This window comes from Muscardinus avellanarius (assembly GCF_963383645.1).
Source record: "Muscardinus avellanarius genome assembly, chromosome: 2".
Classification (NCBI taxonomy): domain Eukaryota; kingdom Metazoa; phylum Chordata; class Mammalia; order Rodentia; family Gliridae; genus Muscardinus; species Muscardinus avellanarius.
Genome location: NC_137787.1, coordinates 192495023 through 192520328, shown reverse-complemented (window position 1 = coordinate 192520328; position 25306 = coordinate 192495023). Strand labels below are relative to the sequence as shown.

The 25306-nt window shown below is 40.1% G+C and overlaps 1 protein-coding gene across 2 annotated transcripts in view; it reads right to left on the bottom strand.

Moving 5' to 3' along the window:
• ITGBL1 (integrin subunit beta like 1) overlaps positions 1-25306 on the bottom strand; it is a gene marked incomplete at both ends in the record, with an annotated part of 272895 nt that overhangs the window by 10538 nt on the left and 237051 nt on the right. For both annotated transcript variants that reach the window (XM_080689531.1, XM_080689532.1), the window contains one exon: positions 17975-18091. In XM_080689531.1, the coding sequence (XP_080545657.1) occupies positions 17975-18091 (117 nt within the window). The remainder of the gene's footprint in view (positions 1-17974; positions 18092-25306) is intronic.

Below are 25306 nucleotides of genomic sequence, written 5' to 3'. Positions count from 1 at the left end.
GAGGTTTGAAATCTTTCTCTTAGCATGCGTATGACATTGCATTTGTGCCAGTTCTACAAGGGCACATAACTGTTCATCTACTTGCCACCCACACGCTGTGCCAGATTGCATGATTTCCCTCTTTAATTTCTTGTTTCCACCCAGTGCTTTATTCCCATTCCTGATAGTGCTCTGCCTAAAAGCCAAGTCTCTCTGAGTCAGCTATTTGCCTGCAACAGATGTATTGCACATCTCTAATAAACAGAGCTCTCTGCTAGGCTCTCTGAGACATGAAGTCAAAGGCGATGGACACAGTGGTCCTGACTCCCAAACACACACATCCTCTTGCGGACTGACCAGCCTCTCTGGAGCTCTTGACAACATTTTCTCTTGACCATTTGCTCTAGTGTGACCTTCAAAAGCAAACCTTGCTCCCTCCTCCCGAACTCTTCCTGAGGGGAAATTAGTGGCCAATGTTTGTTTGCAATCCCTCCTTATGAGGAGCTTAACAAAACCACCAGGGATTCAGGGAGTGGTTTTCCACCACACATGGCAATCTGGGAGGTATTGGAAGGCAAATGGGAGAGAACTTGAAAGGACAGCTCTTAACATACCTGCCTCCAAGGACCTCTTCTTATTAATCTGGTGGTACATGAAACTGAATCTCACCGTGGGCCTTTGAGTCTGGTATTGGCACTGCGCTACAGTCAGGAGACTGAGCCTCAGACACAGCAAGTCATTTTGCTTGGAACCAGCCACATGAGCTCAAAGCCATCTCCAGTTCTTCTGACTTTAATGGCCACACTTCCTCCCTTACGTCCTATTCCCTCTAGATTTCGTCTTAGAAAGCCAGACACCTGGCCGACTCTTCTGACACCGTGTGTCCACTGCGGCATCACTGGAAGGGTGCTCTTGGAGTTCACAGGCCCCGCCTTGAGCATCTCCTCTCTCTTGGTGTTTGTGATCCTGGGCTCTCCTTACCCCTTCTTCACTCCTCCTTTGCCCCTATTTACTCTTTTACCTTTTTTTCAGACCCAATAAAATATATACCCTCAATTTTCTATTTTTCTCATCTTTATTTATCTCTTCATTGAAAAATTCATCAAATCAGGAAAATTCTGATCACCATAAGGACCAGAGGGAGGGCTGTATCTCCAGTCCCTAAGTCTTTTTTTTTAACTCCACTCCTCCTCCAATTCCCTATTTTGTGCTCCATGAGCATCCTACATAATACCTCCAGACCTACGCAGATAACTCTTTTCAAAAATACTCTGTATTTTCCTTTTATCTTATTTATTTTTTTTGGATACTGGAAATTTAACCAGGATCATTTCACCCCCAGACTATACCCCTAGCCATTTTTAATTTTTTTATTTACTTATTTATTTATTTATTACTGGGGATTGAATCCAGGGGCATCCTACCTCCAAGTTACACTCCCAGCCTGATGCCTGATTTTATTTATTTATTTATTTATTTATTTATTTATTTATTTATTATTTTTTGGTGTTACTGGGGTTCCTGGAAACCCTTCTACTTCCGGGGTACACTCCCAGACATATTTTTATACTTTCTTATTTGGAAACAGGGTCTTTTTTGGAAACAGTTGTCCTTTCAAGTTCTCTCCCATTTGCCTTCCAACCTGCACGATCCTCCTGTCTCCACCTCCCAAGCGCAGGGATTACAAGTGTGCGCCATCACGACCGGCTCCCAGCCTGATTTTATACGTGAAGTGGAAACAGGGTCGTAATAGGCTGCTGAGCGTCACACTAAGTTGCCAAGGTTAGCTTTGAACCTTCGATCCTTCTGTTTCAGCTTCCCAAGTACTAGGATTACAAGCACACTCACCACACCTGATTATTCTTTTATTTTGAAACAGGGTCTCATTAGGGTGCTGAGAGTGTGGGTATGTTGCTGAGGCTGTCCTCAAACCTGGAATCCTCCTGGTCTCAAGGACTAGGATTACAGGCATGCATCACCACACTGACTTCCTATTTCCTGTAAAGACAGAGCTCTGCTTCTGGTTAACCAGTTCAAAATACTTTGAATAACATTTAAGCTGGGTGTGGTAGTGCATGCTTGTAATCCCAGTATTTGGGAGGCTAACAGGAGGATCCAAGTTTGAAGCCAGCCTCAGAGACTTAGTGAGGCCCTTTGCAACTCAGTGAGACCCTGTTTTCAAATAAATAATAAAAAATAGGGCTGGGGGTGTTCCTAGGTTCCATCCCCAGTACTGCAAAAAAAAAAAAATATTTTGAGTAACATTTAACTCTCTCCAACATGCCTTATCCAGACTGCTGTCAAGCAATGTCAAACTGTTACAGGTGATGATCTTTCCTTAATATAAATATTCTGGAGCCGTACCGCAGTTTTTGCTCCTCTGTGAGGAAATAATTCAGGTAGAAAGAATGAATGTGGGGATCTAAGTGGTTTATTTAGGAGATGGAGGCACGGTACTAAAAGAAGGCCATGGTAAAGAGACTTGTGCTCCAGAGAACGGGTCAGGTTATTAGAGAGAGAGAATAGAGAAAGGTCAGCTTCCTCGTGGTAGGAAATAGGATGGGATAAAGAAGTCATGTTTCGGAGAGAAGGTCTGGAGTGGTCTGTTCCTGGAAGTGGAAAAGGCCTGGAGTCTTCTACTCTGCTAGTTTTATTCAGCCTGGAAAGCCTTCCCCGAGTTCATAAGTAACCCATTTGGAGGTTACTATCTGGATTCAAGCTGCATCTCTGTGTTCTACTGTGCTGACACCTTAGTGAGTCCGGTTGTCTTTGCCCCTTCACAGGGGAGGAAATCTAAGTGAAGCCCTACAGTGTGAGTGGCTTAGCCTTCTGACAGACTTCTAACAGCGTTCTAACCACAGATGTCTTCACTTAAAAGGGCCTGTTAAATCTCTTTACCCTGGTGCTTCAGGTCAGAAAAGCAGCCCACCTGCTCCTCTAACTAACAAAACTACTGACATTTCCACTTAAATTACCATCATAAAACTTTGAGAAATCTTCTGAATTTTTACACTATTTTGCTTTTCCCTCATTACAAAGCTTTTCTTGCCTTCCTTCCTAGGGTTTGTAGTTATTTCTCAAATCCATTGCTTGACTGAATTTCTTGAGAGTACAGTTGGGTTCTGACTCAGCACTGTGATCCACCTTGGTTTAGGCACATTAGTGCCTCATAAACACTTGTATTTGATTGAGGTTATATTTATTAAAATCTTTCTTGTTTTCTTCACAAATCCAAACCAAATGTCCTAAACTGATCCTAGAACAGCTTGTAGGGCACCTGGTTAATAGACTGATATTCAAAGACAGTGGAGAGTCCCTGGGTTGTTTCATTTCTACTTTACATATAGTAGAAACAGGTTAGTGAACTGGTATCCTCTAAGGACGAAGAGTTGTTAGTATGTATGTATAGTATGTATGCATGTATGTATGTGTGTGCATTTATTTATTGTGTTGTGGGAGATTGAACCTTGATTCATTCTATCTCTGATCTATGCCCCAAGCTTTCTTTTAAAAAATAAAAACAAGGTCTCACTAGGTTGCTGAGACTCCTGCTGTGTTGCTGAAGCTATCCTCAAGCCTGCAAGCCTCCTGTCTCAGCCCCAGGTACTGGGATTAAAGGCATGCACCACCCATACACAGCTTTGTTTCTAAGTTGATTATATCTTGACTTACTTAAAGTCCATTTAAGGTGTATTTCTTTAACAAATAAAAATGATCATCTTTGGAGGCAGATAATCCGGAGAACAAAGAATTTAGAGAAAAGCTTCTGGTACCTGTCCCATTGAGCCGCGAGCCTCTCAGCTGCGTGTTTCTGAGTGATTCTAGCTTGTAAGAACTGTCATCACTCGACAGGACTGAAATCACTCAATCTCTAGCACAGAGGAAGCATTCTGACTTCAACATAGAGTATCACTGAGAATGACTCCATGGTTCCTTACAGCAAGTCATTTAATATGAAATTCATATGCAAGGAAACAGATTATTTTTCATTTGTTATGTGATTTAGTACATCCTTCCACAGCTAGGTTGGCAACAAGCCTGGACAATCATCAAAATGCATTGGAAGCCAAATGTTCTTAGTGGCCATTTCTATGAGTTCCCTTGACTTAAAATTTAATAAAAACATAACATTCAATAATCTCTTTTTACCATCTAATAATTTAAGTCATCTCTCCAATAAGTAGTTGTTGCACACAGGCTTTGTATTAGTAGTTTAGGATGTCATAGTGAAGCCGAGGCATGAGCCCTGTTTTCATGGTGCTTTTAGTCTACTAAGAGGAAAAATACATTACGAGCAAATACACTTGAGTTATAAAAGATGTAAAGAAGATGCTACTGTATTAACCAGCGAAAACACAGTCCATGTGGGCAGTGAGGGGAGGGCTGGCTCAGTGCACTCAAGGAGCCAGTGTTCTAGAACAGAGCCTAGAAATGCTAATGAAAAGTCCCTGGGGCCAGGGCAGCATTTGTGAGCCTGAGACAGGAGGATCTTGGTTCACAGACAGCCTCAGCTATGTAGCGAGGCCCTTTGCAACTCAGTGAGATCCTGTTTCAAAATAAAGAATAAAAAATAGGGCTGGGTGTAGCTTGGAGGCAGAATGTCCCTGCGTTCCATCCTCAGTATCAAAAAACAAAAAGTAAAAGAAAAGTCCTTGGGAGAAAAAATAGTCCAGCATGTTACAATGTGTTTTTAAAAAAGAAACAAGTAAAACAAAACAGGGAAATAATGAAGTTGGAAAGATATTAAGGAAGTTAGCACAAAGCAGATTGTTTGCTCTTGGGGAAGGATGTGAATGCATTCTAAAAGGAATGGGAAATGATGGAGGGTCATTACACAAGAGAGTGATGCGATATAATTAACAACTTGTGTTTTCATTTTGGCAACTGAATGGAATTAGGGCATGCTGGGATGAAGTGAGTTTGGAGAAAGAGGGCTCTCACAGTCATCCAAATCTATCACGAGTCTACCGGGCTTAATGCAGGGACATGAAAATGGAGCTAGTGTGGTGGGGGGTGGGCAGACCCGTGGAATGGTCTACTGGATTGGCCTTTGCAGGTGGGGGAAAGGAAGGACTGGTATTCTGGCTAGAAAAATAATGTCTGTAATGCTGCAATTTATCAGCTATGGAAGCTGGGGGACAGAGAAGCTCAAGTTGGGCTCTGTTTTTAACCTCCTGTTACCCTTAAAGCAAAAGAATATGAGATCAAGTGAGCAGTGAGACACCAGCCTCAGTCTCAGAGAACAGATTAAAGGCAGGGATAGGCATACACAGATAAGTTTGAAATAGTAGTAGCAGGTGGGCGCAGCAGCGGCACAAGCATCTAACCCCATTACTCACGAGACTGAGACAGAAGGACCACAGGTTCGAGGGCAGTGCACAATAGCTTAGCAAGACCCTATTTCAAAATAAAAAGCCTGGGGTGTGGCTCATTGATAGAGTGCCCCTGTGTTCAATTCCCAGCAATTAACACACACACACACACACACACACACACACACACACACTCATAATAGATAAAATTTAAAGCTTTAGAAGTTAATAAGCCCACCAGGAAAAAAACTTAAATATTGAAAAATTCCAATATTTAGGGCTAGGATACAGAAAGAGAAAACAGACAAGTAGGAAAGCCCATTAAGGAAAGAGGAAAATAAGACTGCGTTGTTTTATAAAATGACAAAATGTGTCCTTCAAAGGCAATCTACAGAGGGGAATATTTCTTTTTTGTGTAGGTGTGGTACTGGTGGTGGAACCCAGAGGCTTTTAACCTCCAGGTGATACTCCCAGACCTATTTTATATTTTATTTGGAAACAGGGTCTCACTGAGTTGCTGAGAGCCTCACTAAGTAGCTGAGGCTGGCTTCGAACTGTGTGATCCTCCTGTCTCAGCCTCCCAAGCACGGGGATTACAAGCGTGTGCAGACCACACCTAGCCAGAGGGGAATAATTATCAAGATTTGAACTGAAGAGTAAAACCACAGCCATAGTGGCAGTTGACTTTTCTCCTGTTCAAAGCTACTGCTTTAGGTCTGTCTAGGAGTGACGGAGACTAATCTACATGTGCCATCCACTGAGAGCATCCTCTCCACGCCCGGTACAAGTGGCAGCAAGGTCATTGTCACGTACTAGGTCCTTCTGGGATGCACCTGTTGGGGGAATAAGCTTAGCATCCATCTGTGGCCCAGCAAGTCTGCCTTCTCCTGCCTGTATCTCACACAGGTGAGTCATTTTCCAGCTTCAGAATGCCACACGTCTTCTCCTATACACTTACCTGCTTGCCCCTTGCAATGCAGTCATTGTTTCTCTTCTTACTACTTTCTTTCCACCCACATCAAAACATGCACCAGTAATGCCCCGGGCCCACACTGTCCAGGATCACACATTAGTCCCTAGCCAGAGGTGACCGTTCCCATTTATTAAAGTTAAGTGAAACTTAAAAATCAGTTTCTCCATCATTAGTCACATTTCAAGTGCCCGATAGCCACATGAGGTCAGGGCTCTTGTATTAAATAATGCAGATATAGAATACCCCTGTCCACTTAAAAGATACTCGTGGAAAGTGCTACTTTGCACCATGAGCTTTTTAATAGAATTCATCATCTCTAAGACACATTTCCTTAAAATGCTTCAATGTTTTCAGGAAACTGACTTGTGCATGAAAATTAATCGGATCAAATACCACTCATTAGGCCGGGCATGGTGGCTCACGCTTGTAATCCCAGCGCTTGGGAGGCTGAGACAGGAGGATCGCGCAGGTTTGAAGCCAGCCGCGTGCGCTGGCTTAGGAGACCCTGTTTCCAAATAAAAAGTGTAAAAATAGGTCTGGGAGTGTAGCCCGGATTAGAAGGGCTTCCAGGAACCCCAGTACCACCAAAAAATAAAAAAATACCACTCATTGCTTACCCGATTTCCTTCTTCCCTTCTTAATATTAAGAGAACCCTCTTTTGTTCTCAGGAAGGTAACAATCAACACATCTGGAGAGTGTCTGATTACCTACGCTCCTTCTGATCTAGGGTGTCCATATAACATAGCTTGAATAAATGACAGAAAAAAAATCTCCTAATGGGGTTTCCAGAAAGCGATTGTTTTCCAAGGGGAACAAAACACTGATAGCCCACATGAGTATTTCACTCTTTTCCTTCCTTTCCCTTCCCTTCCCTTTTTCCCTAGGAGATGGACACAATTGAAGGTCATCTGTGAGCATGACAATATGAGTCCTATTTTCAGGAAAGGAAGAGCAAAAGTGAGGGCAGAAAGGGGTTCGGGGACACGGATCGTGTTCAGGCAAGTCGCCTCGCAGTTCATCCCCTGAAATGACAACCTACACACACATACATGTCAGTCACCTTCAGCCAACTTACACACTTGCAAATTCACAAAGAGTTTTTGGATTTGAAGGTATAATTTGGAGACAATCTTCTGCTGTCCTACTGTCCACTAAGAACATCGCGGCCTGAGTGAATGGTTTGAGATCTTCCTTAATATAAGAAATCCATCAGTGCTCCTGAGTTGCTGAACTCAGACTCTCGGATTGTACCGTTTCCTTCAAAACACAGCTATGAACTCAAGAACTCCCCAAAGAAATGTGAACTGATTGTGTAATTAAGAGGTGGCTCTTCATTATCCCTTCTTCCTTTTTAAATTGGACTCCTGGGCAGCTATTCCAGGAGCAGAGAGGAAAGAAGAAAAGCGATAAGCAGTCTACTTCGTCTTCTTACCCCGAGTGTGGGGAGCACAGAGGGGAAGTCTCCTATTATTAGGGGACGTCTCCTATATTAGGAGGAAACCATCAAACATATATGAGGCAGCATATATTTTTGTTCTGGAATCTTAAAATTACATATCACTCTAAGTGAATAAATCTTAGGAATTATCACTCTGGACAAAGCTTTTACTCCTGCCTAATGGTGACTTATTTGCAAATAAATCCATTTATCTATAGGTCACCTCTTTTTTCATTGTTAATGAAAGTCTTCAGAGTTAGTCCACATACGGTCGACAGCGATTGAACATGACTCACAAAACAAGCTAATTAGATGAAGAACGGTGCTACTTCACGCTGATTTTCTTTTTACCAGTCATTTTTGTGACTCTTTGAGGGTGTAATTTTGGTGTAGTTGAAACTGAACTGCTTAAAATTATGAAATTAGCTACATTCACCTTCAGGTAAAATTTCTAATTTATCCCAGCCTACCAGAATTGGCTTAATCATCGTTAGGTTTATTGTTCAGAAAGTGGATAAACAATGCTGGCTCTGAGTCCTCATATGCCTGCTGAGTAAGTAGGCTTTTGAATGTCTTCAGCTTTCATTATTTGCTTGTCTGCTAAGATGCTCAGGGAGCCCTTGTTTGGGGAGTTAGGAACCAGATTTTGTTCTCTGGCCCCACACTGAACTTGTAGAATTCTAGTCTTTTTCCAGGTGAAAGGTCCAAGAAACCCTATGTCAGAGTCTAGAGGTAAACCAAAAAAACTACCCAAATTAGTGATTCTTGATTTTGTCCTTTGAAGTCAAGGTAGAGGGATGCTGTCCATACATTTCACATGCTCGTTTTAGAGAGATTCGTTCACCATTGTAGATAGGTGCATACACAGTCACATATCCACGTAACTGAGCAAACAATAGAATGTGGACTTTCTCTAGATGTATTAGATTTGAGAAAATCTTTTCCTCCTCAAGAAAACCTAGAAAAAATATAACAAAATGTTATCTGAAATTATTTTTTTGAATGATGAGCTTATGAAGAAAAATGTTTGAATAGTATTATATCCATATATGAAGGCATCATAACTAACCAATCTCACTAATATGTACAGGGGACAAAGATCGGGGGTGGGGGTTGGGATGCGAAGGGAAATGCATCAAGTGATGGGTGTATGTATGCCTGTATCACTTTGAATCACACTCTGATGCATAATTACCATGCAACAATTAAAACATAAAAATACTATATATTAAATAATGAATGAATAAAGAGCTTGAAAATAAATCCTTCCCAAGGAAAGGTGCAAGAGCAGCTAAGGCAGTTCTAGATGCAAGAAGATGAAATATATTTCTTCAAAATAATAAATATTTTCACCTCCATGCATTTGCTCAGCCTTCTCGGGCCTAAAATGTTCTTCTTGTCCAATTACTGCATATTCAGATTATTAGCTAGTTAAGTTCTAAGTCAGATGTAGTTCCAACTTGAGGAATTCTTGGGTAAATTAACTCGAACCACCCCCATGCCACTCCTGAGTGTCATGGGGCTGTGACTGACTTTTGTATTTCTATCTTTTTAATAAAATCCTTTAAATCTTCAAAAAAAATAAAAAGAATTCTCTCATCCAAAACTGAAAAAATATTTCCATTTCTTTTTCTCTTGAATTTGTTTGGACTCTCTTAATTTGTAATTTATTTTTTAAAAGTTCTTGCAGATTCTTTTGTGTGATACGAGGGATTTTATACTAAGTGGGAAGATACAGTAATCTGTAGGGAGGGGAATGGAGAGGAAGGAAGCTTGGTTGTAGTCATGAGACTTGTATGGACCCAAAGAGACACAGGAATGCTTATATCACAGCATAATGCCATCATACCATAAGAAAGATGTTGCCCTATAGGGGGGGTATAAAAATTTCAGAAAGACTTCCTGAAGGAGATGATTTGGAAGCATGATGGAAGAATGGATGGTGGTGGTCTTTAAAAAAGAAATGAAGAAAAGAAACAATATGTGAGATAAAATGAACAAAAATAAAAATAAATCTAAGTTTCTCCATCATTACTGCCCTCATTGAATAAATCAGTTTTTAGTAAATAGACACAGTTGGTACAATTAAAATATAGTCTCTACAATATCTAATTCCTCAAGAATTTACCCTGGATTCTACTCTGCCCCACACTGACATAATTTAAGCATGAATTTCCATAAATTGTGCTTATACTATGGGCTGGAGGGTGGAGGATTCTCTTTTTAGATTCAATTATCATTCTGATTGATCCTGGGCTCTAGTCTCCTCATGTGGGGCAGGAAGCACAGCCCACCAGCAGGGTGGCATCGGGATCCAGCATTTTTCTCCATGGGAGTCTTTGCAGTTGCTCACAAGGGAAGCAGCTCATATAATTGTCTGGGGATTATTTTCTCTTCAATTTACAGCCCAGATGTATGGAGAGAAGATCCACACTAAACAGATGCTGAGGATTCTCTGGCTCAGAACAAGTCCTATGCCTCCATAGCAGTCAAATCTCTCCTGATGGTCCCTTAAGTATAGAATTCAGAGACCCCATGAGGGGCATAGCAATTGGAAGTGAGCTGAGACTTATGGAAGCAAAAGGCATGGCCTTCTCATTAGCCACTTATGGCCTATTTATAATCCCTCCTGATCTGATTGACATTTACCAGTCCTAGGTCAATGTCACCATGAGCACGACTGCCTAGTAACATTGGTATGCTATATCTTCTGTTCCCAGGGAAGCAGAGGTAGGGACTTAACAGAGTTAGAGTCTCTTGAAGCAAGGTGAAGAGTCTTGTTAGCCTGTTGTCCACCCTGCCATGACACTTTCTCCAAACACCCCAGTTTCTCCATTTCTAAATTCCACCTAGATAAAACACCTTCATTTCCCTACCAGGACTCAACCCCTAACACCCATATCCAACCACCAAACCCACTCTCATGTAGATGCCTACCCCTCCTGGCAACCCACACTTCACTCAGTAGCTAGAGGCACTTGTGAAAATACCATGATCCTGTTACCATCTTGTTTAACTCATATTTTTTGTTCCCTCTTGTCTTTTGAGTAAAGCTCCCCGCCACTACGATGCTTCACCAACTGCACCACACTCTTCTCCCCTCTGCCTTCTGATCTGCAATCACACAGGGTTTCTCTCCATCCTCAGATGTTCCTCAAACACATCGTCCTTCACTTTGCCCCACTCACCTCAGAACAGGCTGCTCTTTGATTGCCATATCACTCTCACCTCTTGGTCTGGCCAAATGGTATGTATCCTGTTATTACAAAATATGGCCATGGGGTGTAGGTGAGTCCTATACACAAAACACATTGTCTGCATTATGCAGCTGTTATCCAGATGTGAAGGCATTGGAGAAGCCTCCCTTCGCCACTAAGCTGTTTTCAATTCCCCAGTATGTATGGTCTCTGAACTAGGGCTCCTATTCAAGACCGTTCGCCTCCTTGTCATTCCCTTGCCATTGTCCGCCCTTTAAGCTCAACTATAAGCTCCATGAGAGAGGATGCTGTCAGACCTGCTCCCACTGAATCCCCAGTGCTGGAAAATCGATGTAGGCCAAACGAATGAAGAAATAAATGATTGGCTAGTTTTAATCATGCATAATTTGAAGGAATGTCCATGTTGAAATATTTCATTGGAAATTTAAAGAGAAATCTAAAAGCCAAGAAAATTGTTGCATGCTAAGGAGCCATCTTAATAGATACTAATCTAAAATATCCCATTCTAGGGTGACAAATGGGCAGAAAAAAATCCAAAATCCATTTCCAGGGAAGTCCTAAGATGGATTGGTAAAAGATAGGATATGAGCCAGAAAGAGAAAGTGATTGTGAGAATCCAGAGAGAAGAAATTGGCAGAAAGGTGTGACTGAGGTCTAGGGAGGGGGCATTTCATTGAAATCTCAGGAGAAGCCACAACTCTATGAAAAAGTGGTGGTCATCTGAATGAGAATCTAAAGTGCATAAGATATGGGCAAGTAGCTGTGATGAGTAACCTCGGGTAGAGTCAGGAATGTGGAGTAGCTGGAGGCAGAGAAAGTTTCCATGGGTTTAAGACTGACCCAAGAGAAACGTGAGCATATGAGTCAGAGGTAATAGTCAAAGAGATAAGCATGCATATGTATATTTATTATATATTTTTACATTCACATCTTTACATATTATATATTATATATAATATATTTTTTCTTTTTTTCTTTTTTCTTTTTTTTTGGTGGTACTGGGGTCTCTGGAAGCCCTTCTACCTCCAGGCTACACTCCCAGACCTATTTTTACATTTTTAAACTTTGGAAACAGGGTCTCTTAAGCCAGCACAGCTGGCTTCGATCGAACCTGTGCGATCCTCCTGTCTCTGCTTGTCAAGCACAGGGATTACAAGCGTGCACCACCACGCCAGGCTATAATATATTTTTTCAAGGGTGTGTGTGTTTGGGCTGCAGTGCACGGCTGCATGAAACAAGCATGCGATGGGTATTGGCCAATTTGATTACTAATGCACACACACACACACATGCATATACACACACTAAACAAGAAGAGAAGCTTTGTTGTGTGATTGTGGATATTTTATATAGACTGAGAAATATGGAAACGTTGTCAAGCATGCTGCACCCTGAGGAATTCTAATTTCCAGTGTCTCCTAATTGTGCTCCTTTGTGCTTGGATAGATCCACAGAGAGCTTCCCCACAGAAGATGCTTTGCTGAACAAGAGCCACTGAAAATACTCCCAAGATAGATGGCATTGGCTGTTTGGACTTGACAGCTCAGTGTTAAGTATTAAGAGAAAGATGGCTTCACACAAAAATAACAGGAGGAGAAATTACCTGTGCCATCCGAATTTGAAAATGAGATAGTCACAGATCTAGATAAACTGTGTTTTCAATTTCTGTATATGTATGTAATAATGACAACTTATGTGTCAGGTACTAACTGTCCTAGGTACTTTAGGCATGTCAACTCAACAATCCTACAGGGTAGATGTTTTATTATCACTTTATAGATGAGAAAGAGGTTTTGTAAATTTACTGAGGAGATTATATATGTATATATGTATATATATATATATATATATGTATATATATATATATATATATATATATATATATATATATCCAATTAGGGATACCCCAAGAACACTTGGATTTAGCCTATAGTCTTAACTACTGAACCATCCTACCATGTATATTTATATTTATAAATATGGACTACATTTAAGTAGCCAGGTGCAGTGATACATGCCTTCAATCCCAGTACTTGGGAGGCTTAGACATGAGGATCACATGTTTTAGGTCAACTTAACAAGACCCTTAGCAATTTATCAAGATCCTGTGGCAAAAAAGGGGGTGTGTAGTGCAGAGGTAGAATGGACCTGGGTTCAATCCCCAGTAACCGTAAAACAAAACAAAACAAAATAAAATACATTTAATAAATGTCTATAAAATGTACAGGAATTTGAGATCTCCTTATCAGCTGGTTTGCTACATTGTATATACTTTGGTACAAAAATTGCTACAGTTTGGAAAAAGTTCAATAATAAAGTATGTCTTGTGTTTTCAAAGAATAGTTGAGACTCTGTTGGAATTCAATACTATAATAGTCAAAGCCCATATAATCTCTCCCATAAAGCAATGTTATTAAACCAACATACTCTTTACTAGCTGCCTTAAAGAAATCATAATTTGAAGTTGTTTGAATCCCAAATGGGAGGCACTATTAAACTGTCCATCAAAGTTTAACATGAATTACAGTTGATTTTCATTAATACCAATTTTGTGTTTGCAAATTAACTTATTCAACTAAAATTTATTTGCAATCTCAAAACAACACACACAGAGCAATCCCAGTCATTTGAAAGCACACAGCCTGGTTGGAAAAACAAAAACAAAAACAAAATTGAGTTGCCTGAGATTCACATTCCCAGCCAAGGTCAAAGAAGGTCATGGTCTTCTTTCATGCTGTAAACAAGTGTCTTTTTCATGATATATTTAGTGTCATGTATTTCACATTTTCATGCTTTTTGTTGGTGATTTTGATGTTTCAAACAACCCCAGAGCATTATGTGGAAGATCTGTCTAGTGTTCCCAGGTTCAGGAAGACTGTGATGTGCCTTGCAGGGAAAAATGCATGTGTTAGGTAACCTTTGTTCAGGCATGAGTGCACAGAGCTGTTGGCTGTAAGTTCAATGTCAATGAATCAGTTATATACTAAATAAGGCATCTTTAAACAGAAACATAAAGAAAACAAGGTTAGGTACTGATGAGCTGATGGAAATATTGTGGCCTAAGGCAGGAGCCTATTCTCTTAGAAATGAGAATTCAATGTTTGTTGACTTGTTGAGCATGACCTTTAGAATATGACTATCACAAAAATAATAATAAACAGGAACCAACTGTACTGGGGGCTTTTCTTGCTAAAAAATACTAGACAGAGCACCTGTGTACACTGGTAAATTATAAGCAGCATCCCTACTTCTATATTACTTATAATGAACATGACCAGGAAATTAAAATACTCATAGGAATATCTCTTCAGGTAAAAAGACTAATTGGAATGTGCAAATATGTGTACAGGTGTCAGAATTTGTGGCAGAGTGGAAGGTTCTGAGCTGTTACCCGGGAGGTTACCTTAAGTAGCTCCTGTGAAGCTGGAAGGGTAAGTGGAGTAAATGTTATTACCTATATGAACTCTTCTAAAATATTGGTGCCATCCTAACCCCACCCAAATCTCTCTAGAGGCATAATTTGAGTGTCAAAGTCAATTGTAAGAATAATAACATCAGATATTTTCAAACAAAATTTCTAAGACTTGTTTTATTTAGACTTGGAAAGTACTCAGAGATCTTTTGGTTGTTAATGTTTTTTTTTTTTTTTTTTTTTTTGTGTGTGTGTGTGTGTGTGTGTGTGTGGTACTGGGGTTCCTGGAAACCATTCTACCTCCAGGATACACTCCCAGACATATATATATATATATATATATATATATATATATATATATATATATATATATATATATTTTTTTTTTTTTTTTTTTTTTTTAAACAGGGTCTCTTAAGCCAGTGTGTCTGGCTTCAAACCTGCACGATCCTCCTTGTCTCTGCCTCCCAAGCACGGGGATTACAAGCATGTGCCACCATGCCCAGCAATAAAATATTTTTAATAAAATTTAAAATATTAAATAAATGACATAAAATCTTAGAGTTAGTTGCTAAAACTTCAGGAAAAACAGACTGAGAATTAATCCAGTGATAGTGTGATTAAATCAAGTGGCTGGCATTCTGGTTTACACACTGGTATTTTACTAGTTTGCTTCATGGAAGTCCATCCCTCTAGGGACACAGGCAACTCTGTCTAGATGGACAATATAGAGAGTGTTATCATGAAGGGTCTAGGATTGGTCAAACGATGCTTCTTTGTGAGATACTGTCTCAGCCAATTAACATTTGACTTCATCTAACAGATTTGCTCTCATTTTTTTATTTCCTTCCCAAAGTTGAAAAAAATAAGAGATTTATGAAGGTAAATAGATTATTTAGTTGGCATAGAGATATAACAGTGTTTTATAAAAGCAACCATTTTAACCAAGTCACCAGGATGTTGGGCAAAGAGCCCATGTAAAATAAAGGGCACACGACAGAGAAGAAAATCAAGGGTAAGAGCAAAGACAAGTGCTAATCCTTCCTGGAAGCCTGGCAAGATTTATATGTGAGAATAAAATAAGTTTACATAAAATTAGGTCCTGAACAAACAGAAAACTATAATGTGCTTAGGTGTTTCCAGTAACTAATACCAGTGAAGAAATGATCTACTACAAAAATAATAATGATATAATGTGAACAGTGTGATGTCACTCAGAGTAAAACTCTGGTAGAGATAGAAAGATCTGTGAGCTGAATGTCAAAGCTTTGAGCTTTGAGGGCCTGGACCCTGCTTTTTAGTTATGGGATGTTAATTTCTCCCATCTCATGGAGAGAGCAAAAGCAATCTCTTAGTATGGATTCTGTGATGACAGAATGAGATAAAGCACTGGGTACCACAGTTATTTTAAAAAAAAAGATTTTCTGTAGGTATCACCAAGAAAGAAAAGAAGGAATTATTTTTGGTTTCTTTTTTCTCAAATTGCAAGGGTGTGTTAACGTTGGCTTGAGAGAGAATAAATTATTAAGATGGGTTGGTAGATGGATAATAGAGATGTCAGACAGGTGGTAGAGATAAATGATCACCCAGCCGTCATAAGTTGGACATAATTTGTTTCCCAACAACATAATGTCCCATGTGCTATAACAATTATCTTGGAGGGATATGACCATAGACTTTTAATGTGGTTCCACATCCAGTTCACCTCAATTGCACAACAAACCTGGAAGGAGCTGCAGTTTACATGCATCAATCTCTACAATATGAATTGTTTCAAGATTGAAATAAGAATGGGTCATATTATGGCTCCATGCCTAGTCTTTTGAGGAACCTCCACACTGTTCTCCATAGTGGGTGTATTGATTTATAATCACAGCAGTGGTGTGTAAGAGTTCCTACTTACCCACATCCTCACCAGCACTCATTACTGTATTTGTCATGATTTCCATTCTAACCGAAATTAAGTAGAATTTCAGGGTAGTTTTGATTCATATTTTCCTAATTGCTAAGGAGGTTGAACATTTATTTTAATATATGTTTTAGCCATTTTAATTTATTCTTTTGAAAAAATATCCTTATTTTAATAGATCATTTTAATTTGGGTTATTTGGGGTTTGGGTAGAAAGTTTTTGGAGTTCTTTATATATTGTAGTTATTAAAGGAATGGTAGTGGTGGGTTTATACAGAGGAATGAACACATCAAGTGCTGTGTGCCTGTATGTTTATACCACATTGAATCTCACTACGGTGTATAATCACATTATGCCAATAAAAATATTTTAAAATTTAAAAAATGTTTAAAAGAGACCGAGATACGAGAATATTGATGTGCATTCCATCTCCCATCTGAGGCTCCGCAAACACTTCTGGGGATTTACACCTTGGCTACCACTTTGCTGACTGTCTTTATCTGCCCCATTCTTCCTCTGGAGAGTCTATTACTCTCAGTGAGCTCTCCTTTGGATCTAAGAGCTATCATGGAAACTGAGTGTATATCTCTTGTGAATTTTTAGTTACTTGAAAGTGTCATCTTTCTTCTCCTTTTTTAGATTGTGGGTGAGACTTCCCCCATTAGTGTTTAGAAGTAATAAAAATCATGATAAAATGTTAACTTCTAACCAAGCCTCTTTGTGTGATAAAGTATTACGGTAATTAGTAGGTAGTGTATACTCAATGATCTCTTACTGAAAGCATATTGTGTACTTTCGCATTCCCTAAATCAATATTTCAAAGAAATAAGATCATAATAAACTTAATTGCATGTTACTTTTAAATACAATAGCATATTGCCTTTTGGTTATTTCATTTATTTATTCATTTTGGTATTGGGTATTGAACTCAGAGGCATTGTGCCTCTGAGCTACACCCCCAGCTCTTTTTATTTTTTATTTGTTTTTGAAACAGGATCTCACTAGGTTATCGACAGTCTCACTACATTCTTTCCCCCCACCCCGTGGTACTGGGAATGGAACCCAGGGGCATTCTACCTCTGAGCAATCCCAGTCTGATTTTTTATTCTTTATTTAGAAACACAGTCTCACTAAGTTACAGAAAGCCTCACTAGTTACTGAAGCTGGCTGCAAACCTGAGATCCTCCTGCCTTAGCCTTTCAAGTACTAGAATTATAAGTGAGAACCACCAAGCCTGGCCGAGTCTTGCCACATTCTGAGGCTGGTCTTGAACCTGCAATCTTCCTGTCACAGCCACCAAGTACTAAGATTACAGGCTAAGATACACGACCACACCCAGCTATTTATCTTCTTTTTACTGGCAGTTTACAAGAGGGATAAGTAGAAGATGTAAAGCAGATGCAAGACAGGTATAGTGGTGTATAATCCTGAATGCCTATAATCCTGAGTCAGGAGGACCTCAGGTTTGAGGCCAGCCTCAGCAATTAGGGAGACACTCCTCAGCAAAGTTGCCAGAGAGTCTACCTAGACAGACTGTTTCAGAATTGTTTTTTAAATGGCTGGCGTTATGTGTTAGAAATAGAATGCCCTGGGTTCAATCCCAGGAAGGAAGGAAGGAAGGAAGGAAGGAAGGAAGGATGGAAGGAAGGAAATAGAAGGAGGGAGGAAGTGAGGGAGGGAGGAGCTGCATGCAGGTAGCAGGTAGTATAAGGCTGAGGGAACTATCAGCACCTCCACAGAGCACACCCTCGAGGTCCTCACAGAGGCGGTCATCACACTCGCAGGTCTTGCCATAAACCCTGCCATCTCCTGGAGGGTAGCATGTACATCTCCCACACTCACATTTACCTGCAAAGTGCAAAGAGAGAGCAACTGGTTAGGAGTCAACGTATCAGACAGGCCTCCAAGGAAACAGGCACAGTATTATACCCAACTCTACTGACCACTTCTGGTCATCGTTATTCATAGTTGAGCAAGTCATCCTTCCAATCTCCCCACGGTACGCTGGAGGTCAAGCACGAGTGGCCAGTCCTGAAGCCCTCAGTGTGTCAACGGCTTGCAGATGTCCTTCATTCTTGCCACTCTACTCTCCTTTAACTCTTCTTTGCAGACAAAAATCCATTACGAAACTCTCTGGCTATTTCATACTCAACTTAATTTGAGGGGACCTTTGAAATAATTGATTCAATTTCTATATTTTGATGAGACTTAACATGTGGTGATTTAAAAAATCTTTTTTATCTAGGGTCAGTCTGTCACATGAGAAAAATGCTCATAGGCACATTTTAATGTGATATTTTAGTGATTTGTAGTCAATTTTATAGTTGATAGAATTCATTTTAACATGTAACATATGTCAATGCACATACTAGAAATTCCTATTATATATATTAACTTAAAAGGCAGCGTTCTGGGAAGTACAATGTATTCCGTGCAGGGCACCAGCTGAGCAGCTTGAGGCAGGTCGGAGAGAATGGAGCGTGTGGCCGGGCTGCTGGGGAAGCAGAGCCCTGGAGAGCTGCGACCCAGGGGGAAGTGTGCGGAGTCTCCTCATACCTCAGCTGCAGGCATTGCAACGATGGAGCTGCTATATACACAACTGTACTTCTGTACATAACCACTCATTACAGTTCTGATACAGTTTTCAGAAAGGACTTTTTATACATGTAACTCTATAGTCGAGCATAATTTTTCACAGGAAGACCTTTTCATATCAAGTCAGCCCAGATAGACAAGAATACCAAAGGGAGGTTGTACGATTGTATTATGTTAACCTGTAGCCAGGAGAAATAATATATCTTAATGTAAGTAGCACACTTGGCATTTTTATCTCTTTTAAAAAATATTTATTGATAATTAAGATAAATTTTATAAATTTTGATCAAACAAACAAACAAACAAAAACAACAATGAAAAGTCTAAGAGTTTTGTGGAATGACTTTGGAATACATAGGGAATCCCTCAATCAGCATCACTATGATCATCTTTATTATTTCTTGAGCTATAACTATGTATCAAATACTATATGCCCTTGTATTATTTCAGTTTGTTTTTACAATACCAACCACTGGCACTCATTACTATGACCATTTTACTGAACAGAAAATGACACATTGCAGGAAAGTAAATGTTAATTATAAAATAGGTAATAAATGATAGAATAAAAATTCACATCCATTCTCATTAATCCTAAAGACTATGAGCCTAACCATTAAACCATATTGCATCTGCTTACCCCTGTGTGTGTGTGTGTGTGTGTGTGTGTGTGCGTGCACATGTGTGTTTAACTAGAAACTGAACCCAAGAGCATTCTATCTATGAGCTACATCCCCAGCTCCATTTTATTTTTTGTTTTGAAACAAAGTCTTGCTAAGTAGGTGAAGTTAGTCTCGAACCTGTGAGCTCCTGTCTTAGCCTCCCAAGTACTGGTATTAAAGATATATGCCACCATACCTAGCTCCATATTACATCTTAATCACACATAGTACAGCATCAGGAGGCCACACAATAAAGGCAATTTCTTTTGCCCAAGGAATCATCCTGGTTTGCCAGAAATTCAGCTGGGTGACAGTGCTCAAAGACATATGTTACTCTCTGTCATGAGCCTATCATCAGAAGTACACACCCACTGCAACCCTCCTAAGATGCCACAGGGCCATCCCTGCCAGGCTGTTAGTCATTCTGTTGCTGTACTTGTATCTTGTTAAAGAAAGTCTGAGACATAGATTTTGGAGGCAACAAAAATCAGTGCTTAGAGTCACATCACTTCAGAGCTATAATTACAGATAATTCAGTGATTCAGAATCTTTTCTGGCAGAAGTAATAGTGCTAATGTCCCTTTGAGGATTTGGTACAGGATAAGGCACCAGGCAGCATTCTGACTGCCCCTCAGCAAATCTCCTTCTACTTGAAGGTAGTTTCAAGCTCAGGAGGAGGCAAGTTCCTCCCCTAGTCATACTCCCTCTTTCCATCCCTCGGTGGCCAGAACAGGGGCAGGTCAGATGTTCATGCTCTGATACTCGAAGGTAAAAGCCAAGATGTAAGCTTTGTGATGAGCAGCCAGGGTTCAGAGCAGCAGCTCGCCGCACTAGCATTCAGAAAGGACTGCAGGGACCAGTGATCAGCAGGGTCTTGTATGCCCAGGCTGCCGCAGGGCCAGCTTGCACCAACTTGCATTCTGAGCTGGAACTTTTCTAATAAACTTTCTGTCTTTCTGTTTTTATGCCAGCTAATGCAGTTGATTTCTGTTTGTAATCAAGAATCTTAACTGAGAAGTAGGGCAGGGGGTTCAGACATGTTAGCCACAAGCTACAAAATTTTAGTTAGATAGGAGTTCAAAAGATCTATTGCACCCATGGTGACTACAGTTAATAATAATGTATTGTATTATTATTTTTTTTTTTAATTTTTATTTTTGGTGGTACTGGGGTTCCTGGAAGCCCTTCTACCTCCAGGCTACACTCCCAGACCTATTTTTACTTTTTTTTTTTTTGGAAACAGGGTCTCCTCAGCCAGCGCAAGTGGCTGGCTTCGAACATGCGCGATCCTCCTGTCTCTGCCTCCCAAGCGTGGGGATTACAAGCATGCACCACCATGCCCGACACGTATTGTATTTTGAAAATTGCTAAGGGAGTAGACTTTAAGTGGTCTCACCACAAACCTTTAAGTATGTAAGGTAATGTATATGCTAATTAGCTTGGGTTAACTATTCCATAATGCATAAATATTTCAAAACCATTATGTTGTACACAATAAATATATACAATGTTTGTCAATTAAAATTTTAATTTAATTTTAAAAAGATACCCTAACTGGTAGAAATAGAAATTCTTCCTGAAAAAGTATATTAGTAAAATTTGGGTAGTTCCTTCCTTCCTTCCTTCCTTCCTTCCTTCCTTCCTTCCTTTCTCCCGTGTGTGTGTGTGTGTGTGTGTGTGTGTGTGTGTGTGTAAAATGTCAAAATAATACATGGCATCTTGACATCTCTTTTTTTTTAAGTACTAGTAATAGAACCCAGGGCATTTTACCTCCAAACTACACTCCCAGCCCTATTTTTTATTCTTTACTTTGAAACAGGGTCTCACTGGGTTACAAGTAGCCTCACTGAGTTGCTGAGGCTGCCCAAAAACTACAATCCTCCTGTCTCAGCCTCCCAAATGCTGGGATTACAAGTGTGTGCCATCAGGCCAGCAATTTCCTTATTTAAGCAATATATAAAATGGGGAATAAAAACCCCACTAGATTAAAATGTTGACTGCAGGGCATAGCACATCTCAGTAGATGGAACAATTAAAGTTCAACTACCAAGAAGGCAGCATCTTGACAAACAAAATAAACAAAGCAGCAGAAGAACTCACAAACTAAAACAGAACCGGTAACCACAGCAGAAGGAACCCAATACTCAGAACGCGAGATCCACTGCAAAAGGCCTGAGGCACGACTGAGCTGGTGTGGCTGCTGGGCACCATCTCAAGCCACCAGCCTGAACAGAGAGTGCCGGCTCCAGTGCTTTAGCTCCAAGAAATCCCAAAAGTTCATCCAAGAATTTGAAGTACACATAACGCTAGCAGAGCTCAACATCTTAAGCGACCAGCACCACACTTCAGGGACACAGGAAAAAATCCAAAAGCCCGTGTGCTCACCACAGGCAGGACCCGCAGTGGTGTAAACAAGCCCTCCAGAGACCCGGCAGCAGGACAGGAAGGTAACGGTTTGTGTTACTCTTTACTCAGTGGAAGACTGCCCAGAGCAGCTGGGGGCCCTGGTGGGCTAAGACGAGGTGGCCCACCCAGTAGTTAGTCCAGTTAGAACCTCCAGAGACACAGGAAAGGTCCACAGTGCTTAAGGTACAGTACCTGAACCGGGTCACAGAGGGTTGCTCTGAGACTACACTGGACACCCTCCATCGATGCGGGTAGGTAGGCTCAGGCCCAGGGCGGGAAGACGCAGACCAGAGGGCCTGAGCCCAGGGGGGAGGGTGCAGAGCCAGGGCCAAGGAACATGGGATGGGGGAAGCGCAGAACCCTGAACTTACACGGAAGTCATTAACAGGGACACCCAGTGCCCTGAAACTTAAGCACAAAGTTGTCAGAGGTGAGAGAGGGGCTCAAACACTCATAGAGTGGGTCCAAAAGCTGACAATAGGTTATAGAGAAAATGAGAGACATTATAATATATTCCAGAATATACCACAGTAAACAGACATACAGCTATCATATGGGCCCAAGCCCTTGACATGTAAACTAGCAGGACAGCTGTTTGTTGTTGTAGTTGTTTTGTTTTTCTCTCACAGTGTCACTAGTTCTTTTTGTTCTTTTTTTTCTTTCTTTTTTCTTTTGGTTGTTTTTTGTATTTTGTTTATAATTCTTAGTTTTTGTAACTTGTTTTGTTACTTTATTTGTGTTTATTTGCTCTTTACCCCATTCCTTTTACAAACTTCCTCACTCTAGCCTACCTACTCTCTTCTCTCAAAACATTTATTTTTTCTCTTCCTGTATCTCCTTGTTTTATATTCAAGCTATTTCATATATCCATACCTACTCTACTAACTATAAGAGTCCTACTATCTAACCTTCTCTCATTCTCAGCCAGATACTACCTTATTATACTTAAATTCGTATACAACCTAATCATATCCTCTACTTTACCAGACTCCTGTGCACATCACCCCTGCTCCTCCCCACTTACTCAAACCTCACCATTGAAAAAAGCACTGCTTGCCTGCTGACACCTCTAAATTCCTACTACTAAGATCAGATTTAGACAGATTACCCACAGAATCACACACAAAAAATAAGATACCAACACATGAGAAAAACAAGCCCGAGAACCCTGAAAGTATGAGAACCAGAAACAGTAAGAAAATAAGAGAAATCATGAATACTGACCTACAAGAAACACAAGAAGGAGAATTCTGAATCCTGATCTTCAATATGAAGAAAGGCCTCACAATAAGTGTAAAGAAAATTGAAAGAAGAAATGGAAACATTAAGAATCAGAAAGAGGTCTGGAATGAAATGAAAGTGAATAAATGAAATGAAGACAGCATTAGAAAAAAATTTTGGAAGCTTAGATGAAATAGAAAATAGAATATCTCTGTTAGAAGACAGCTCATTCAAAACTGAAAGCACAGTCAATAGCATACAAGTCACTACAGCAACAAAACCTAAATATCCAACAACTATGGGACAACATAAAATGTCTTAACTTATGAATAAGAGACATTGAAGAAGGGATAGAGGTACAGAACAAGGGTATCCGTAATCTCTTCAGAGAAATAATTTCAGAGAATTTTCCAGACATCAAAAGAAACTTGAATGTACACATAAAGGAAACATAACAACACCGTTAAGACAAGATCAAAGAAGGACCTTCCCACTCCATGTAATAATAAAAATGACAACATAGTGGCCAAGGAAAGAATCTTAAAAGCAGTGAGAACAGAAAAACTGGTGACATAAAAGGGTAAAACAATAAAAATCACCCCAGATTATACAACCTGTCATGAATACCTTGAAAGATTGGTATGATGTAATGCAGACCCTGGAAGAAAATAACTTCCAACCAAAACTGCTTTTCTCTTTTTTCTCTGTCTCTCTCTCTCTCCCTTTCTTCCTTCTTTTCCTCTCTCTTCCTTTCTCCCCCCTCTCTCTTCTCTCTCTTCTTCTCTCTCTTCCCCCTCTCCCCCCTCTCTCTCATTCCTCTTTTTTATTCTCTCCCTCTCTATATATCACTCTCTATCTCTCCTTCCCTCCCTCTTTCTTTCTCCCACTTCTCTTCTCCTCTCTCTCTCTATATATAATTTTCTCTTCTCTCTCTCCTCCCCTTTATCCCTCTCCCCTTCTCTCCCCTTTCTCTCTCTCTTCTTCTCTTTTTCCCTCTTCTCTCTTGTTTCCCCTCTATCTCCCTCTCCTCCCCTCTATCCCTCTCTCTCTCTTCTCCTCTCTCTCTACCCTCTATCTCTCTCTCCCTCTCTCATCTTTCTGGCTGGCATGAGCTGAGCAGCTTCCCCCAGCATGATGCTCTGCCTTGCCTCAGGCTCAAAACAGGGGATCCACTTGACCATGGACTGAAACTGTGAGCTAAAAATAAACATACCCTCCTGCAACATAGCCCTAGGGTCAATTCTCTATGCCATCTCACATAGTTTCACAAAAGATGTTTTGGTCACACAAACAAAAAGCTGACCAACAGGCTGCAAGGGCCCAGCTGCAAGTATAATTCTTGTTTGTCACTCTCCATTATCATCCAGCCCACTGCAATTGTCTTCCAACAACTCTACTTTATTAGAAAAACCTCCTGTAACCTTAGAATAATTAATTGTTATTATGATTTAATGTAATTTGGTAAAAATTAAATAAAATCTGGCACGGTGGTGCATGCTGGAATAAGTATTCCCAGTACTTAGCAGGCAGAGACAGGAGGATCATGGTTTGTGGCCAGGCTCAGCTACTTAACGAGGCCCTCCACAAATTAGTGAGACTCTGTTTCAAAATAAAGAATAAAAAATAGGGCTGGGGGTGTAGCTCAGAGGTAGAATGCCCCTGGGTTCAATCCCAGGTAACACACACACACACACACACACACACACACACACACATTAAATCAGAAAATTAGTAGGTGGTATGTTTTTATATGCAAGATAAAAATTGAAAATGCATTTAAAATAATAAGAAAATTTAGAAAGGTACCTAGTAAAAATTAACATATAAAAATGAGTAACTTTATGTACCAACAATAACCCAATCTAATATAATAGAAAATCACTTCATGTACAAGAACATCAACAACATAAAATAAATGAATTCACACTGCATTACACCCTAAAGTCGCAATGAAAGCCGTAAGAGAAGATTTGTAATTTTAAAAAGGGCATACTTTGTTATTCACTGGGAAGAAAATGTCTTTTTTCTGCTGAAATTAATATTTTAATCAGTATAGTTTCAATTGAAATTTTATTGAATATGTTTTAAATGAAATGATTCTCAAGTTGCCTGAGGTAAGTATGGTAATATTCAGGTTTAATATGAAAAAGTATGTGTGCATGTGTGCATGCATGCACGC